A 19889-nucleotide genomic window follows, 5' to 3' on the forward strand; every position below is an offset into this window, starting at 1 on the left:
AATTTTCCTTTATCAATTCTCAATCTTCTCATCTCTCTCTTTCTAGTTATGTGCTTTTATAATTGTAATTCTTCATTTTGTTTTGGATAGATTGTTGTTCTTTAGTTTCATTTCAATAATGCAATTTGAGGTAATTCATGATAATTGTGATTTCCTTGATTGTTGTTGTTAATTCTTTGCAATAATTGTTGTTAGATTCTCTTCTTGTTATCAATCTACTATGCTTTTCTTTTATGCCTTCCAAGTGTTTGATGAAATGCTTGGTTGGGTTTTAGTGTAGCTTTTGTTCCTCTTGGCTTTGGTTGAGTAATTAGTGACTCTTGAGTTATCTAATCCTTTTGTTGATTGATAATTGGAAGTTGCTAATTGATTTGAATACCTCTAAAGCTAATCTTTCCTTTAGGAGTTGATTAGGACTTGAGGAATCAAATTGATTCATCCACTTGACTTTCCTCCATGGTTAGAGGTTAACTAAGTGGTAGCAATGAACAATTTTCATCACAATTGAGAAGGATAGCTAGGATAGAACTTCTAATTTTCATACCTTGCCGAGAGCCTTTTATAGTTGTTAGTTTACTTTCTTGCCATTTATCTTTCATGCCTCTTATTAAAACCCCAAATATAACTCACAACCAATAACATAAACACTTTATTGTAAATCCTAGGGAGAACGACCCGAGGTTTAAATACTTCGGTTTATAGAGTTTAGGGGTTTGTACTAGTGACAAACAAATTTTTGTACGAAAGGATTATTGCTTGGTTTAGAAACTATACTTTACAACGAGATTTTATTTGAGAAATTCTAAACCGTCAAAAATCCATTCGTCACAACGCCCACGTCTCCGTATGGTACCACCTACCAAAGTCACGGAGGCACCCCCCGACGGGGTTACCGTGTGCGCGTAGGCCAAGGTGGTATGCCACGTCCTGCAGGATGATAGTGACCTCACCCCACGGGAGATGAAATGTGTGCGTCTCTGGATGTCATCGCTCCACCAGTGCCGAAATCAGAGAATTGTGAAAGGTAAATCCCTAAGGGGCACGGTGTTGCCGAATTCGGCCTCAGCCAGATACGGGACGATGGCGTCCGGTGGAGGTAAAGTACAGCTAACTCGCAGGGACAGTAGGAGGCGAGGCCTCTGAAGAATGACAAAAAAAAATATTTTAGCCTTAAGAATACAGTATTTCAACTTTCTAGCCTACACATGTCTCTACATTACATATTCGATAATAGGCAAATTCAAACTACAACATTATAACTACTAACAACATAGCACAGGAATAACAGAGTTCCAAACTAATAATATTTATGTCATACCAACCTAGCACAAGCGGATAGAGTTCTAAATTCGGCCTACAAACCTAACTCCTAACTCATATACCAACGTTCTAGATCTTCATGACTACCCTAACAATGGCAACATCATTAAATTTAACAACTATAACGAAACTAACCTGGAAGTCGGCCGCCCCGGTGTAATGTGTTGTCTCGTTCAGCTTGTTTATGTCCCCGTCATTTTTCACTTGGCGTGCCATCACCGCTTGGGTCAAAGGTATAGTCGGAAAGGGTTAAAAGAGGGGAGAAAGATATTGATAAAGTCAAATTGGAGCCCGGAACTAAGCTATAAACAACTTCTATATATAGACGCGTACGGGCCATATATCGTTTACAGTGTAAATAAGATATACACGTGTTATGTTGACGTGTCATATCTAATTTATAGTGTAGACGAGATATACGCAATGTCATATCGTTTACACTATAAACGAGATATATCAAAAAAATTTAAATCGATAATTTTTCGTAAAAATATTTATTTATTAAAATAAAAAATTCTTATTTTTGTCAAAATTTAGCTATTATTCAATCAAGAAGTATTTTTATTCCGTTATAATATGGAAGGTCTCTTGCACATTGTTGAAAAAAAAAATACATAACATAAATAGATATCTCTCACCCTCCTCTCCAAGGTATTAGGTGGATCTCTCAACTTCTAACCTCTTGTTGACGATTAACATGGTTCTATATTTGTAGTTTTATTGATAAAGATTATGAAATTTCACCTCTTTAAAAACATGACTCTTTTATTTGATTTGTCTAATTTTTAAATTGTCAGTGTTACTGCTGTTTCACACTTTTTTAAGAATAGAATGAAGATCTCGATTAATGAAAAATGTAATGCTCTTACTGATTTTGCTAATTTTCTTTACTCTTATATACAAATTCTTTTTTTTTGTTGCTTATTCGTTTTCAGCTGTAGAACAATTCACAACTTCACTTTCTCACTCTATATCAATAGTGGAATCAATTTTAAAAGAATAGAATATTAAAATAAATAATTTTTCCTTTTTTTAATTTCATAATTTTTATAATAATTTTTATATTGTATCAATAAACACAATAATAATTATGATTATGATTATGAATTCCTAAGTTCGCAAAGCATGCTATTTTTTAAGGAATCAAAGTTGTTACTAAATTCACTAGTTCTTAGCAGGTTTAGGTTTTTTCATTGTTTATTTGAACCTTCATTTTGCTTATCTATGGTACATGTAAATGCAATGCTAATGGTTATTAAATTAATATGTTCTTGTTAGTTCCAATTGATATGGATTTTGAGCATTATTAGATAAATGAATTAGCCTTAAAGTATTATCCTCTTTGAATATAAAAGTTTATATTTTAAATAATAGATTTTAAATCGAATGTACAAAATCTAAATTATACATTATTTGATTTTCATAATGCAATAATACACCGTTAACGCAAACTATACGTTTTGAAGATTATAAACTAAGTGAGTTAAAAATAGAAAATTGAATCAAGGAATCACTTTTACAGATTATGTAGTGAAATAATAAATCAGGAAATTATTTGTGATTTTTTCGCCTAAATATGTAGAACAAAAAGTGTAGAAAATAGAGAAATAGAAGAGTGACGCCCCAATATATTCTAATTTGGCCACGAAGTGTAATGTGACTTACATCCAGTCTCCATTAGAATAATGGTAGAATTTATACTTTAATTAAGATAGATTACAATTACCAATTCCAAAAGATTCACACTCTTGTAAACCACATAAGTTATCCTACTTTAGTTAAGATAGATTACAATTACCAATTCCAAGAGATTCACACTCTTGTAAACCATCTAAGTTATCTAAAACTTAATAAATCACCTAAATGCTAACCCCACTTAGTTAAGAGGAACCAAATGCAGTTTAACTCAGTATATTTTCGAAATCAAAATACTCAAACAAATTAGACATAATGACATAATCTATTTTATCCAATAACTATTTGACATGTCATAAGAAATAATTAATTCTTTAATTAAAAAACAGTTGAGTAAAATCCACTCTATATTTTTATATATTTAACATCTATAACTATACTTATTAAATATAATATTATACATTTATTTTAGTGGTAGTTAATGAATGCAAAACTAATTTTTTTTTTTAAAAAAGGAAAAACTATGAATTTCAAATTTTAGTCCCCAACATTTTCTTAGGAGTAATTGAACATTTGAACCTTAATAGTATTATTCTCACTTGTAATTAACCATTTTACAAAGACAATTGTTTCACTTGATTTTCATCAATTGTAGTCCTCCTTTAGTTTCCCACAATCAAAATCAGATTTCTTCAACACCAAGCCAGCAAGAAATGGAGCCAAAAACTTGTCCCTAAAAAAAGAAACCAATTTAGAACCACCACCACCCTCTTGAATAGTACCAACAACATAGGCACTTGTAACAAGATCAATGCTTCTCCATCTCCTCTCATTTGCATATTTCTTCAAAGCCTCCTCAATCCTCTTATATTCTTGTTCCTCTCCCTCTTCATTATTGGAGAGTGATAATAATGCCTCACCTAGGCACCTTGCTAGAACAACACCATCTTCTAAAGCAGAGCAACCACCTTGGCCGAGGTCCGGCGTCATCGGATGGAGTGCATCTCCGGCAACACACACATTCCCTTTGCTGATGTTTCCAAACAAGAGCTCCCATGGATGTCTATATCTCAATGGAGATGACATAAAGCTATGTAACTCTGTGTTTTCTATCACTGTTCTAATATCACTTGGCAACTTCTCAAGCTTCTCTAACACAAATTGCTTCAATTTTGCTGGGTATTATACATTTTAGTGTTTTATTATTTTGAACCAAATTAACCATTAAAACATCATATCGGTTCAGCTAATTTTTTAATTTTTTGATCGATTTTTTTAATATTTTACTAGTTTGCTAACTACTGATTTTTACCCATGAATCAATCCAATTTAGTGGCTAATTTTTTATTAGTCGGATCAAATTGACCTGTTCAGTCCGATTTTCAGAATCATTGATAGGTTAAATGCTCGCATGACAAGTCAAATACTTATTGTCCCATTGAATCAAACTCAAACTTTAAAATCTTTATAAAAATCAGGATTCTATAAAGAATACAAACTTATGAACTTATGTTTTTTGAATGAAATGATTAATGCAAAAGAGATTATCACCTTGGGGGGATGGTGTCCAAGTGAAGAACCAATAAAGGGTCTTGTCATCAATAGGAATAGCACCAGCTCTAAAATCATCTCCAAAGAATTGCATGAACTTGTGCTCAAACCCATGATTGTTCTTCAACTCTGTACATCCCCTGATCGCCGATCTCCCCACGAAAGCCGCCGCCTTGAAGCCTAACCACCTTGCCACCACCGAGTTCACTCCATCACAACCAATCAATACCTTTAAAGATACAAACAATCATCTATCATATGTTAAACTTTACTAACTTGCATTGTGTAATATATTTTTCATAACAAATTGGTTGGTTAAATGAATAATTTCTTACCTTGGTTTTGATGGATGTTCCATCAGCAAGATGGAGAATCTTAGAGAAACCAGATTCCTCAATAGCAACAACCTTTGACAAGTACCTAATGGTTCCACTTGGAAGCTCATTGGCAAGTGCTTCCAACAATAATTCCCTTTTAATGCATCTGGTTTCAGAGGCTCCACTGCATAAAATAAAACAAAATATATTCAATGAACAAAAGTGATTATAGTGAAATTAATCTATATATCATTATAGAGTGTACTTACTCCTTTCCCTTGAACGAAACAGTTGATGTTTGTTGCCCTGTGATCAATGAAGTAGTCACATTCCTGCAGTAATCCAATACACACATTATTAGTATTATAAATTTCAAGTAAACACCAAACTAATCCAAAGAATTTCATATCAAATACTTTGATTTCCAACTAACTTTTATTCTCTAAAAAGTTATTCTTAGTCGTTCCATCTTAGAGTCTATTCTTTAGACCTAATTATTTTATAATAAAATTTAGGGTTATTTATTTCGTGCTTTAAGAATTTTTTTTTTATTGAAAATATAAAAAATTTAAGTTTTCAATGCATTTGTTTTACATTCATTAAATAAAAACTTTTAAAATTTTTTTATTAATGATAAACTTAGCTAAACCCTAAAATTTATTAAAAATGACCATAAAAGATGAAAACACTAACATATGTACTCATACTAGATCGAAACTAAACTTGTACCCATGCAAGATTTTCTTCGTGTGACAAAAATACTCTATGTGGCACTCCAACCCTCCAAAGACAGGGTACTTTTGTCACACAGAAGGCATCTTGTGTGGAAACAAGCTTAATTTCGATTTAGTATGAAAACATATGTCAATATTTTTATCTTTCATAAGTACAAATGGTCATTTATTCTATTAAAAATTATTTATCCAACATGCATATTAAAATTTGATTAGAAGCACGGAAAGACAGACGGACCAATCTGTCCAACGAGAATAATTCTCTCTGGAGAATAAAAATTTCTTAAAAACCAAATTATGTAATGTAAAATCAATTTGAGTGTTTATTCTATAATTTTTTACTCTTAGTTCATAATAGGGTTTATTACCCATGAAGGTGAACATGTTTGGGGCGAAGGATGTGTGCAACACCAACAGCTTCCAAAGCCTTCCATGCATTCTTCCATGTTAATAGAGCAAAACCAGTGGCTCTCAATTTATCTGAAGATTCTAACACCAAACTTGGGATACCCAATCTGCAAATTACATGTGTATTAGTAAAGTAAATCTTGGAAATTTAAATACACATTTGAATACATAAAAGTATAGTATATTGTACCTTTGAAGTCCTAAGGCAGTTGTAAGGCCAGAAACACCAGCACCCACAATCACAATATCTTTAACTAATGTTGTTGTTGTTTCCATTTCTTAATAGGCCTTAATCTTTGATGTGTGTGTTATCTCTTATTATTGGATATGTGCTTCTAATTATTATATCCTTATTTATATATGTGGGTACACTTGTTTTTATAAGTGCTTTTGGTCAAACATGGTGAGTGGTGACGGTTGTGCTTATTTAAGATTAAAGGTGCCGTGATTCTTTTTTATTTGCTTCAAGACTCACAGAGTATATCTGTCACTAAAAACAAATATTGAAGCATCATGTAATTTTTGTGATTTATAAAATAATCAAGGTGATTTATTTAAACTATGCATATTTTTGAGTCATCATATACGTGACCTTACCAATTATATGTGTATAAATATATGTGTAGTTTAATTTATTTTTAATGTGTATTTATATTTCAACATGCATTTTATACTAATAGCTAATTTTAGTAGCTAAGTTTAGTATACACGTAGCATAACATATATATAATATTATGATTCTGGTAAAGTACTAAATTGGTCCCTTATGTTTGGATATAATTTTATTTTGGTCTTTAAGATTTAAAATGTTCTATTTGAATCTAACAAAAGTTTAATTTAACTTCAATGAATTAGTTCCATCATGAGGTCAAAGTTAAATAATTAACGGAATGTCCTACATGACAGCACTATAAGAACAAGGTCGATAATTTGGAGAATAAGTACAAGTTCCAAAGGCACAAAATCAACCGTGGATGCATCAATACGTTTATTTATCATTCTCCTTAGTTTTATAAAAAATATTTCATTTAAATTGTAAGAAAAATGATAAATAAATGAATTGATGCATCTACGGTTGATTTTGTGTCTCTGGAACTTATACTTGTTTTTCAAATTATCAACTTTGTTCTTATACTATTGTCATGTATGACATTCTGTTAATTATTTAATTTTGATCTTACAGTAAAATTATATTCAAATTAAATGAAATTTTTTTAGATAAAACACTTTAAACCTTAAGAACCAAACGACCAAAACGTAAGGAGCAATTGAATACTTTACCGTTATGATTCTAAACTACACGGCGATGTTAATATATTATTCACTATTTAATTATTTATTGCATTTTTACTTTCACTTGAATATTCATGGATAAGCTAGTAAGAGTGGCGAGAGATCCAAAGATGGCAAAAACAAATTTGAAGTGCAGCCATATTATGGACAGATTTTGTGATCAACATGCATTGAATCTAGTCATTTAGCTTCTTCTCATTGCTGACTCCTAAAACATTATTGTTCAAAACAAAATATGATGGCTTTACTGTGGACACAGGTGCAGTATTTGACCGTTGAATATTTTAAAGAAAAATTATTGCTCTACATCTTTGTTTTTTTTATTATTTACAAATAATTAGAAAAAAGTTAGAAAAAAATAAATTCAAATAAAAATATAAAAAATATAATATAAAAATATAAATCAATTTTATAATTATGATATATTTAAATATATCTAACAAAAAAATATTATGCCAAATTTAAATTTATTTAGAGTAATTTTTAATAATTTATATGAAAGATTAAAAAATGAAGTAATAATATTTAGAAGTGTTGATGTGACATTATTAAAAAAATAAAATGATTAAAATTTATTGTATAAAAAATTAGTATTAATCTTTATAGATTATAAATAGATAAATAGATAGATAGATATACAATAACTCTTTTAAAGGATAATGTAGAATAGATTCTCTCAATTTTTTATTTTACTTAAAATTTAAGAAAATAAAATATGATTTTTTTACTATATATTTTATAGGTGAAACAAAAAAATATAAAAAATATTAAAAAATAAAAAATTATATTTTATTTTTTTAATTAAAAAAATTGAGAAAATCTATTCCTATGTTGTATCCTTATAAATAGTGCAGGATTGCTTTGTTTCAAAATACCAAGGGAGAGAAAGAAAAAGTTAGTGTATTTTTTCTCACCGAAAGAGGTGCGAATAATACCTAAAAATGATGTAGTATGAGTTTTTACCCGGAAAATATTTTTGGGGATAATAGCTCTATAATTTTTTTCGTATAGAAAAATTGGTATTCAAAAATCACTATATGCAATTGTAATTTTTCTGTGGCTAATTTTTTTTATATTGTATAAATATATGTGTAATACATTGTTATGGGAAGATTATGTGTTTTTTTTATATGGTGTTTTATTCAAATTGGACGGTCCGATTTGTTTGAAAAAAAAGTAAAGTACAAATCGAAGGGTCCGATTTGTTTGATAAAAAAAAAACTACAAATCGCATGGTCCATTTTGTATTTTTAATTTTTTTTATTTTTTAAAATAGAAATCAGACGGTCCGATTTCAACATTAAAATTTTTTTTATTTTCAAAAACACAAATCGGACCATCCGATTTGTGATTGTTGATTTAAAAAATGAAACAAATTGGAATCACACCATAGCAATGAAAAACTCATCTCTTCTCCCATCATTATGAGATGCACTCAGCTCTCTTCCACACAAAAAATAATAAGCATTTTTCTGTGTGTAACAATGTAAAAAAATAGTGTTATTTATTTTGAATATAATGAATTTCTTTCGAAATTTTCGCCTATGATTTTTATCTGAATTTTAAATTTTTTCATATAAAATATTAATGTAAGATACAACTCATGTAATCGTTTTTGTCTAGTACTATCCATTGCAAGTATACAGTACTATTTATTTTTTTTACGTATAAAAACTATTCAAATATACAATACTCTATATAGTATTATTCACCAATATGATTTATTTGGGTCAAATTTATTTCTCTTTGGTTAAGATTAACAACTATTTAAATGTAAAACAAACCCTCAATTCACAAATTTATTTGGTTCATGGTAAACACAACATAACAACTATGATATCCATGTTATTTTACAAAAAAGATAATGATTTCATAAGTTGTGATAAAACAGCGCCAATAAACTAGAGCTCAAATAACATAATCTTTCCATATTCACATAAAAGTTATGGATTCGAGTCAAAGATTTCTCTCGGTAGATTTCTCTGGGTTCATTATTAGTCGTCTAATTTTCCACAATCAAAATCAGATTTCTTGAGTAACAAACCAGCAAGGGATGTAGCCAAGAATTTGTCCCTCAAAAAAGCAACCAATTTAGAACCACCCTGCTGAAAAACACCAATCATATAGGCAGTGCTAATGAGATCAATGCCTCTCCATCTTCTCTCATTTGCATATTTCTTCAAAGCTTCCTCAATCCTCTTGTATTGTTGTTCATCTTTCAATTGCTGTGTTCCTTGTTTCTTGGAGAATACGTCACCTAAGCACCTTGCAAGAACAACACCATCTTCCAATGCAGAACAACCGCCTTGGCCAAGATCAGGAGTCATGGGATGGAATGCATCTCCGGCGACACAAACGTTTCCTTTGCTGATGTTTCCAAACAAGAGCTCCCATGGAGGTCTATATCTAAGTCGCGACGAAAAGAAGCTATGTAGCTCAGTGTTTTCTATGACTGATCTTACATCACTTGGCATTTTCTCAAGCTTGTCCAACACAAATTGCTTCAATTTAGTTGGGTCATGTTCTTGATCTTTCTCTGCAAGAATGGTAACTATAATATCAAATCTCATAGGCTAATAACCATTGTAAATGAATGTTCAAAGTAATCAACAATTTCCACAATAAACCAACTTTGAAAAAAGATTCAAGGACTATTCCTTAAACAAGTGTTAGTGTGCATAGTGGTTTGCAAGAATCTATGATCAAGACAACACCTTTTTTTTTAACATAATTTAGCTTGTTTTAGGAGTTTAAATAAGGAAGCTTAAAACAATTCTACTGGGCTGAAAAAAAGGAATCACCTTGATTGGTATGATTCCAAGTAAAAAACCAATAAACACCCTTTTCATCAGTAGGAATAACCCCAGTTCGAAAACCGTATCCGAAGAACTGCATAAACTTAGGCTCAAACCCATGATTGTTCTTGTACTCTGTATATCCCCTGATTGCAGATCTTCCGGCGAAAGCGGCCTCCTTGAAGCCTAACCACTTTGTAACCACAGAGTTCACTCCATCACAACCAATCAAAACCTATTCAGTTGCAAACACCAAACATCCATTTATATGGATCAGTTAAGGTTTACTAGCATTCATTGCATAAAACTTGTTTGTTATGTATATGTCATGAAATGTAACACATTGTTTTAGTTACCTTAGTTTTGATGGTTGTTCCATCAGAAAGATGCAGTATCTTAGAGAATCCAGATTCCTCAATAGCTACAACCTTTGACAAGTATCTGATTCTGTCATTAGGAATCTCACTGGCAAGTGCTTCCAACATTAAGTGCCTTTTAACACAACGACTTTCACTGCATCCATTGAAAATCATTCCATATGGAAAACTTCTCAGATTAAACTAGAACTGAATAATAATAATCAAACAAAAAGCATATATAGTGTACTCACTTCTTGAAAGAACCAGTTGATGTCTGTTGCCCTGTGATCAATGAAGTATTCACATTCCTGCAAACAAATTAACTTCTTATTCAGTTTAACTAATTCAAACCTGAAAGATCACGAGTTAATATTCAGATTAGTCCCTAAAGTTACATTATTCAAGTCTCAATCTGGTCATCAAAATCGATCTACTCAATTTGATTTCCTAACTTAGTATTCGTATTAGTCCCTGCTTAAGGGACCATTTTAACTTCAGGGATCAATTTGAATATTAACTCAAAGATCACATATTGACAATGCGAATAAGTATGATATGAGAAAATAGTTAGTTGGTAGTTACCCTTCAAGTTGAAAATGTTTGGAGCGGAGGGTGTTTGCAACACCAACAGCATCCAAGGCCTTCCATGCATTCTTCCATACTGTTAGAGCAAAACCAGTAGCTCTCAGTTTATCTGAAGATTCTAGCACCAAACTTGGGATACCCAACCTGCATCAAACAATTTATATTATGATCTCTAAATCATATTGATTCGGGTGGGTTTTGTGAAAAATAAATTAAGTGAAAAATAATAGTTAAGATGAGAGATTCGGAGTAAGTAAACTTGTGAGGAAAAATACTTCTATTAATGGCAAATAAGCAATACAAGAACTAATGATGAGAAATAGAAGTGGAGAACAAGTGTTGAGATCTCCACTAATGTCACAAGAGGATGAATGAGCTTTGTTTAAAGTAAACAGCGGTTGGTTAATGGTTGTCGAGTGTTTTGGTGGAACACCAGAACGCCAGTTTTTACTCGTGAAGGTGGTGAATAAAATGAAGAACAATGAAAGAAAATTTGGGTAGAGGAAAAGATGTATTTTTTAGCTTGTTAGTTTCAGAAGTAAGAAAGACCTAGAAGAAGGTGAAAGTGAAAAGTAGTGAAATTGAAGAAGAAGATCCTGATTTGAATAGATGGTTTGAGGTCCTTTTATAGTGCTATTATCCAATGGTTTTTAATCTGATATTTGGTTTATTGCTTTTTCCAAAATATCTTTAGGTGTTCCTGTCACCTCAAGTCTTGTCAACTGGAAAGGTAAGAAATTGATTTTCGCACGTTAAACTAAAGCCTAAAAGCTCCTGACATGTGACATTAGTGAAGGGACATCTAGTTTGGTTTTTTTTTAACTAGATGACACCTTTGCACTCCAAATCTAACCAATCCACTTCCACCAATATAGTTTCCACTGAAGAGAAATTCAACTCCTCAAGATGTTCTTTTGGGTTCCATCCTTTTAGCTCAAACTTAACTCTTTTTTGACCATGTTTGTAGGTCATTATAAAAATTAATTATGTACAAAAAAGGTTTATATTTTTAGTACACAATCACATATAATCATGGTTTAACTCTTGATTCCTATAGTTTTATCAAACTTTCAATTAGGTTTTTATATTTTTTTTTCTTTTCAAAGACTTAATTATAAATAGTATAAAAACTCAATCGAAAGGAAAAAAAATATATGAAACTAATTGTAAATTTGATAAAACTATAAAGACCAACAAAATAATTAAAGCTATAATCATCATATGAATTAAATATAATACAAAAGTCTATTATTTTGATGGAAGATACCTGTGAAGCCCTAAGGCAGCAGTTAGGCCAGCAATTCCAGCACCAACAATCACAATATCTTCTTCAATTAACACTGTTGTTGTTTCCATGCTTTTGCTTTTGGGGAGAATACTTAAACTTTAAAGTGAATGTTATGATTGAACACATCACATGCAGGGAACTTAAGTAGTGTGGTTGGAAATACATGATGACGACTATGATTATGACATTGATTATTGAAGGACCAATGTCCCATAATTCATTTGTTGCTGATGACTGGTCATACGTAAGCACTAACGACCCTTTTTTATTTTAATGCCTTCTAAGTTTATCCGTATTATTTTTTTTTACTATTAATTGTTATCACTAATGAGTAATCACTCTTGAGGCAAACCATCTGTGCACATGCAATTGTTTGGGCGGAAAAAATCGTCATTGCTGATTGTTGGTAGGTCCCCAACTTCAAGTGGGACCTACACATACTAAAATAAAAACAAAAAACAAAAAAAAGGAAAATAAAGTGGCTATTAGCCATGGGAAGAAAGAGAGAGAGAGAAGCACCAAGCTTCATTCTTTGAATGAAAAGAAAAAATGGTGTTGACGGAGAAGAGAAAGTTTGGGGGAAGAAGGTAAGCTATCTTCATCTGATTGATTTGGTAAATTTGTTTTATTTTTTATGAAATTTTAATATGTTATTTCTCATATAAAGATAAAAATTAGGATATAATTTATTAGTTGTATTATTTTTTTTGTCTGATTTAAGATATTTATTTTGTAAAAGGTTTATGTTGATTTCATTAATTTTGATGATATATTTTGTTAATTGTTGAGATGCTCTAGTATTATTAGGAAGACTAATTGTGTATCTGTTATTCTGATAGTGAAAAATTTTTCTAGACTATGTCCCGTAGGTTTTTTGTCCCTCTTTTAGAAGTTTTTTCACATTAAAATTCTGGTGTCTGATTATTTAATTTTTATCAATATATTTCCTGCTTGGAGTATCTTTGGTATCGCCTATTTAATCACACAGGTTGTGTTAAAATTTTTTTTGGTGCTTCCACTGTTAGACAGGTTCTTGTTTTGAACCTTTTGTTAAGTTTTTCGAACAAAGTGGTATCTAGAGTTTTGGTTGTTTATCTCTGTGCTGATTAAATAGAGAAAATACTCATGGACCAAATATGGTTAAATTGAATTCCCAAAATTATTCAATTTGGAAGACCCTCATGGAAGATATGTTGTATAGTAAGGACTTGTATGATCATGTGGAAGGAGATAAATCCAAAGGTACTAAATCCGATGCTGAATGGAAGAAGTTGAATCGGAAGGCAGTTGCTTTAATTAGGCAATGACTTGATCTTAGTGTGTATCCACATGTTGACACCAAAACGAATGCTCTTGTCAATATGAAGTATGTTGTAGGTAAATCAATGTCGAAGCACTTAAGCATTTTTCAGGAGACAGTGAACCAAATGACAAATAATAAGATCACTTTGAATGATGAGTTGTAAGCCTTGTTGTTGTTGAGCTCTTTACCTGATAGTTGGAAAGTTCTGGTTGTGACACTGACTAACTCAGCTCCAAATGAGAAGTTGACGTTAGCAATGGTTAAAGAGAGCATGTTGAATGAAGAAGTCAGAAGAAAATAGCGAGGTTTGACTAATGCCCCCTCTCAGTCAGAAACACTTGTTTCAGAATCACGGGAGAGATGTCAAAGTAGAAAATCTCACAGTTCTGACAAATCAGAGAGTCGAAGCAAGTCAAGAGAAAAGTACCAAGAAAAGAGTTCATTTGTCACCATTGTGGCAATTCGAGGCATATCAAGAGATATCTATTCTTGAAAAGAGAACAATCAAGGGGGAAAAAATGAAGACAAAGGTAAATAGTGATAAAAAAATTGATGCTATTGTTTATGAAGATGTTCTTATCACATATGATGAAAATTATGTGAATCTTGTATGTGATGATTCCACTTGGATTATGGACTCTGGTGCCTCATGTCATGTCACTTTGAGGCATGAATTTTTCACTTCTTATATTGCTGGAAATTTTGGCAAGATCAAATTGAGAGATAAATGAATGTGTGATATCATTGGTATGGGTGATATGTGGCTTGAAACTAACATGGAATGCAAGTTGCAGTTGAAGAATGTTAGGCATGCGCCAGATATGCGGTTCAATCACATTTCAGTGAAAGCATTGGATCAAGAGGGGGTATTGCACTTCCTTTGGTAGTGAAAAATGTAAGATTATCAAAGGGGCTCTCATTGTTGCTAAGGAAGACAATAGTCTCACTGCTCTACCGGTTGCAAGTAAAGTTGTGCAAAGAAGATGTGAATGTAGCTGATGATTCCTCTTCTGATTTGTGGCATATACATCTTGGTCACTTGAGCGAGAAAGGACTAAGCGTCCTAGCCAAGAAGCACTCACTTCTAGTGAAAGGTACAACTTTAAATACTTGCATTCATTGTTTTGTTGGAAAGCATGCTAGAGTATCATTTCATAATTCTGAACCTCATAAGAGATTACATGTTCTAGATTTAGCTCATACTGATGTTTGCACTATAGATGCTAAGACACTAGGTGGTGCATCATATTTTGTTACTTCTATTGAAGATTATTCTCAAAAAGTGTGGGCTTTTGTTTTGAAATCTAAAGATCAGGTGCTCGAAATCTTCAAACACTTTCATGCAAGTGTTGAAAGAGAAACAAGAAGGAAATTGAAATGTGTTCGAGCAGATAATGGTGGTGAATACAGGGGTCCGTTTGAAGAGTATTGTAAAGGACATGGGATCAAGCTTGAGAAGACGGTTCCTAAGACTCCTCAACATAATGGAGTTGCAGAGAGAATGAATCGCACTATCAATGATAGAGTCAGATGTATGCTCTCTCATGCAAATTTGCCTAAATCCTTTTGGGGTGAAGCGATGAGGATTGCAGTAGATCTGATCAACCTTTCTCCTTCAGTTCCACTTAATGGTGATGTTCAAGAGAAAGTTTGGAGAGGGAAAGATGTCTCCTATAGTCACTTGCGAGTGTTCGGCTGCAGAGCTTTTGTTCACATTCCAAGAGATGAAATGTCCAAATGAAAAGTCAAAGCAGTGTATCTTCATGGGTTATGGTCACGAAGATTTTGGTTACAGATTATGGGATCCGGTGAGCAAGAAGATAATTAGAAGTCGAGTTGTGATTTTTCTTGAAGACCAAACTATTGAAGATCTTGAGAAGACAGATAAGTCAATAACTGTTAGACGTTTTGCTAATGATGAACCTGGTTCTTCCACTAGACCTCCTGTTGATGGGAGAGATGTACTAGTTGATAATGATCGTGATGATTTGCATGATGAACTCACACCTCAACTTGAGGTGCCAAATGCAGAAGTTTCGTCAGATGTTGAAGTTCCACCTGAACCACCAGTTGAGCCTGAATTGAGAAGATCTACTAGAGAGCGTCATCCTTCTCAGAAATACTCTCCTCATGAGTATGTGATGAACACTGAGACTAGGAAGGCAGAGAGCTACCAGAAAGCTATGTCTAATGAGCATAAGGAAGATTGGTTGAAGGCCATGCAAGAAGAAATAAAACCCATGCATAATGGTAAGAGAGCATTCAAGAATAAATGGGTGTTCAAATTGAAAGCGGATGAAAATATCTCACGGCTAAGGTACAAAGCTCGATTGGTTGTGAAAAGCTTTGAGCAAAAGAAAGGTATTGATTTTGAGGAGATTTTCTCTCCAGTTGTGAAAATGTCCTCTATTCGAGTTGTGCTTGGATTGGCGGCTAGCTTGAATTTAGAGGTTGAGCAGCTTGATGTGAAGACTGCATTCCTTTACGGTGACATAGATAAAGAAATCTATATGGAGCAACCAGAGGGTTTCGAGGTTAAAGGAAAGGAGCATCTTGTATGCAAGTTGAAGAAGAGCTTATATGGGCTGAAGCAAGCGCCAAGGCCACACGAAGTTTGATTCCTTCATGGAAGGTCATGGGTATAGTAAGACTTTTTCTTATCATTGTGTGTATGTTAAGAAATTCTCTGATGGTGATTTTATAATTCTCTTATTTTATGTTGATGACATGTTGATTGTTGGTTATGACACTAAGAAGATTGAAAGTCTTAAGAAAGACTTGAACATATCCTTTTCTATGAAGGATTTGGGTCCTACAAAGGAAATCCTTGGCATGAATATCACTCGTGACAGGAAGAATGGAAAACTATAGCTGTCGCAGCAGAAATATATTGAGAAAGTTTTAGAGAGGTTTAGTATGAGTAATTCCAAATCTGTTAGTACTCCACTCGCTAGTCATTTCAAGCTGAGTTCGCAGCAATGTCCTACAAGTGAGAAAGAGAAAGCAGAAATGAAGAAGATTCCATATGCATCTGCAGTTGGCAGTTTGATGTATGCTATGGTTTGCACAAGGCCGGATATTGCTCATGCTGTTGGAGTTGTTAGTTGGTTTCTCTCTAATCCTGGCAAGGAACACTGGCAAGCAGTGAAGTGGATTCTCAGATATCTTAATGGTACTTCCAGAGTTTGTTTATGTTTTGGGAGTGGCCAACCTGTGTTGGATGGTTACACATATGCGGATATGGCTGGGGATCTTGATTCAAGAAAGTTTACTTCTGGTTACATGATGACTTTTGTAGGGGGAGCTGTGTCGTGACAATCTCGACTTCAGAAATGTGTTGCTTTGTCTACTATAGAGGTAGAATACATTGCTGTTGTTGAAGCTTCTAAGGAATTCTTGTGGATGAAGAAATTTCTACAAGAGTTAGGCATCAATCAAGAGAAGTTTGTGTTATTCTGTGACAGTCAAAGTGCTATCCATCTCAACAAGAATCCGACATTTCATTCCAGATCGAAACACATAGAGGTGAGGTATTATTGGATACGTCAAGCGCTTGAGAAGAAGTCATATGTACTTGAAAAGATCCATACTGATGATAATTGTTTAGATATGATGACTAAGAGTTTACCTGCAGCGAAGTTTGATTCCTGCAAAGAGAAGGCGGGTATGGTAGAGCAGTCTATCCCCACTTGAGTTGGTAAGAAAAAGATTTGTTGGTGGGTCCCCAACCTCAAGTGGGACCCACACATATTAAAATTAAAAAAAAAACAAAAAAGGAAAATAAAGTGGCTATTAGCCATGGGAAGCAAGAGAGAGAGAGACAGGAAGCACGAAGCTTCATTCTTTGAATGAAAAGGAAACTGTGTCGAGGGAGAAGAGAAAATTTGGGAGAAAATGGCAAGCTATCTTGATCTGATTGATCTGGTAAATTCGTTTCATTTTTTATGAAATTTTCGTATATTATTCCTGGTGTAGGGATGAACATTAGGATATAACTTGCTAGTTGTATTGTCTTTTTTTTTTGTTTGATTTGAGATACCCACTTTGTGGAAGGTTTATGTTGATTCCATCAATTTTGATGATGTATTTTGTTGATTGTTGAGATGCCCTAGTGTTATTAGGAAGACTGATTGTGTACCCATTATTCTGATGTCTGATTGTCTCTCTTTTGGAGGTTTTCCCACATTAAAATTATGGTGTCTAATTATTTAATTTCTGTCATTATATTTGCTACTTGGAATATCTTTGGTATCGCCTATTTAATCAGTTGTGGAAAAATTATTTTTGATGATTCCATTGTTAGACAGATTCTTGTTTTAAACTTTTGTTGAATTTTCCTAACACTGACAACTCAAATTGAATAATTATGTTTCATGTAAATAAAAGATAAATTATTGATGTTAAGAAATTATTATTTTTTAATTTATTTATGGATAATAAAAGATAAAAAAAATCAAACTCTTTTAATTATGTTTATAAATTTAGGTATATTTTTTACTTTTTTTCTATACTTTCAACTCTCTTAACTTTTTTAATAATTTAATATAGATAATCTTAAAATTAAAGATTCTAAGAATTTTTAACAAGTAGTTTTTCACTTAAAAAACCCAATATAAACTAGCACTATATCTACAATTAAACTAAGCATCCTCAACATAATATTCATCAACAGATTAGCCTGGCCAGATGAAAAACGAAAGGAAAAAAAAAATCCATTAGGTCAAAGAAGATACCGTAAACAAATCATATTGCGTCTCTACTGGTGAGATAGATGGTAAAACCTAGAAAATACTCCCTATTTTTGGTTATTAGATTTTCTAATTAAGGTACTAAAGTTTTGTCTTAATCATCTAGGATATTATTGATAGATATTCGACTATTCTAATTTAACTTTAGGTATTATAAAAGAGAATAGGTCTTCTAAACAATTTTTTTTTCCTCAACTCTAATCAAAACTGTTAGTTAAGAAACTAAATAACTTGTTATCTTTACCCATCTCACATTACCAAAGTTTTTAAAAAATATTATGGTGTAAAGTATTATTTTAGTCTCTAATGTTTGGATTAAATATTAATTTAATCTTTAACATTTTAAACATTCTGTTTTAATTTCAAAAAATTTTAAATAAGTTTAATGTTATACTGTTAAATTTGATATGAATAATTAGCATATTAAAGAGTCAATAACATTTAATATCAGTAAAATTAAGACACCAACGACCATCAATGTAAACCCTTTTTCTTTAATTCTAAAACATTAATGGTTGATTATTAGAATTTTAATTTTATACAAAAAGAAAGACAAAAGTATTTTGGTTATGTTTATTTAACACATAGAAATAAGAAAATATGACTTAACTAATAAAAAGTTAAAAACAATGTTAATATCTGCATCACTCACTCCGTTAATTGTTCATGTCAAATTTAATCGCAGGACAAAATTAAATTCGAATCGTTTGAAACTTTTTGAAACTTAACGTTTGGAACGATATGAGCTAAATTAGTATTTGGCCCAAACATTAAGGACTAAAATAGTATTTTACTCAAATATTATGTATATACAAAAAATTATCATTATGGTATTTCCTAATCCAACTCCGCCTATGTTACACTTGCGGTACATAGCCGGTCCCAAGCCCGGATAAAGGAGGAGGGTTGTGTTAGGTCTTCGGCAACCAACGTAAAAATATAGCCGAACCCCCCATGACATGAATCAAAGACATTATTGCGCTAAAGCTAGGTCGTTACCCGGAAGTAACGCGCCGTATGGCTCGAGTACGGTGTCAAAGCAAGAGCCGCTGCATCGGTGCCCGGATGTAGTGTTAAATGAGCAAGGGTCCTCGCGTTTTCGTGAACGGACGAGGGTAAATAAGCTAGTTCACAAAGGAAAAGGTAAAGGTCGAAGCGACAAAAGGTTGAGATTTGGGACATGGAACATAGGCACTCTAACAGGAAAGTCCATGGAGGTGGTGGATACCATGATAAGGAGGAAGATTAACATTATGTGCCTACAAGAAACGAAATGGGTTGGTGCAAAGGCTAGGGAGTTGGATTCTTCTGGTTTCAAACTTTGGTATACAGGAAAGGTGAAGAATAGGAATGAGGTTGGAATAATTGTGGATAAGCAGTGGAAGAAGGACGTAGTTGATGTCAAGAGGGTGGGAGATCGGATCATCTCTATCAAACTTGTGGTGGAGGGAGGTGCTTTTCATGTGATTAGCGCCTATGCACCGCAAGTGGGTTCGGACGAACAACACAAGATAAGATTTTGGGAGGATCTAGAGAGTTTGGTTCAAGGCATA

The 19889-nt window shown here is 32.6% G+C and overlaps 2 protein-coding genes across 2 annotated transcripts; both read right to left on the minus strand.

Moving 5' to 3' along the window:
• Positions 1-3520: 3520 nt before the first annotated feature.
• LOC107467323 (monooxygenase 2) lies at positions 3521-6323 on the minus strand. The gene is made up of 6 exons (XM_016086376.3): positions 6156-6323; positions 5926-6072; positions 5093-5155; positions 4842-5007; positions 4489-4735; positions 3521-4136 (listed from the first exon to the last, which is right to left on the minus strand). The coding sequence occupies exons 1-6, from the start codon at positions 6239-6241 to the stop codon at positions 3601-3603; spliced, it is 1245 nt and encodes a 414-aa protein (XP_015941862.1). The 5' UTR covers positions 6242-6323; the 3' UTR covers positions 3521-3600.
• A 2701-nt stretch (positions 6324-9024) lies between these two features.
• On the minus strand, positions 9025-12527 carry LOC107467322 (monooxygenase 2). The gene is made up of 6 exons (XM_016086375.3): positions 12265-12527; positions 10995-11141; positions 10664-10720; positions 10410-10566; positions 10060-10288; positions 9025-9794 (listed from the first exon to the last, which is right to left on the minus strand). Exons 1-6 carry the CDS (start codon positions 12351-12353, stop codon positions 9253-9255), a joined length of 1221 nt encoding a protein of 406 aa, XP_015941861.1. The 5' UTR covers positions 12354-12527; the 3' UTR covers positions 9025-9252.
• Positions 12528-19889: the final 7362 nt, after the last annotated feature.

The sequence above is a fragment of the Arachis duranensis genome, chromosome 9, assembly GCF_000817695.3.
Source record: "Arachis duranensis cultivar V14167 chromosome 9, aradu.V14167.gnm2.J7QH, whole genome shotgun sequence".
NCBI lineage: Eukaryota > Viridiplantae > Streptophyta > Magnoliopsida > Fabales > Fabaceae > Arachis > Arachis duranensis.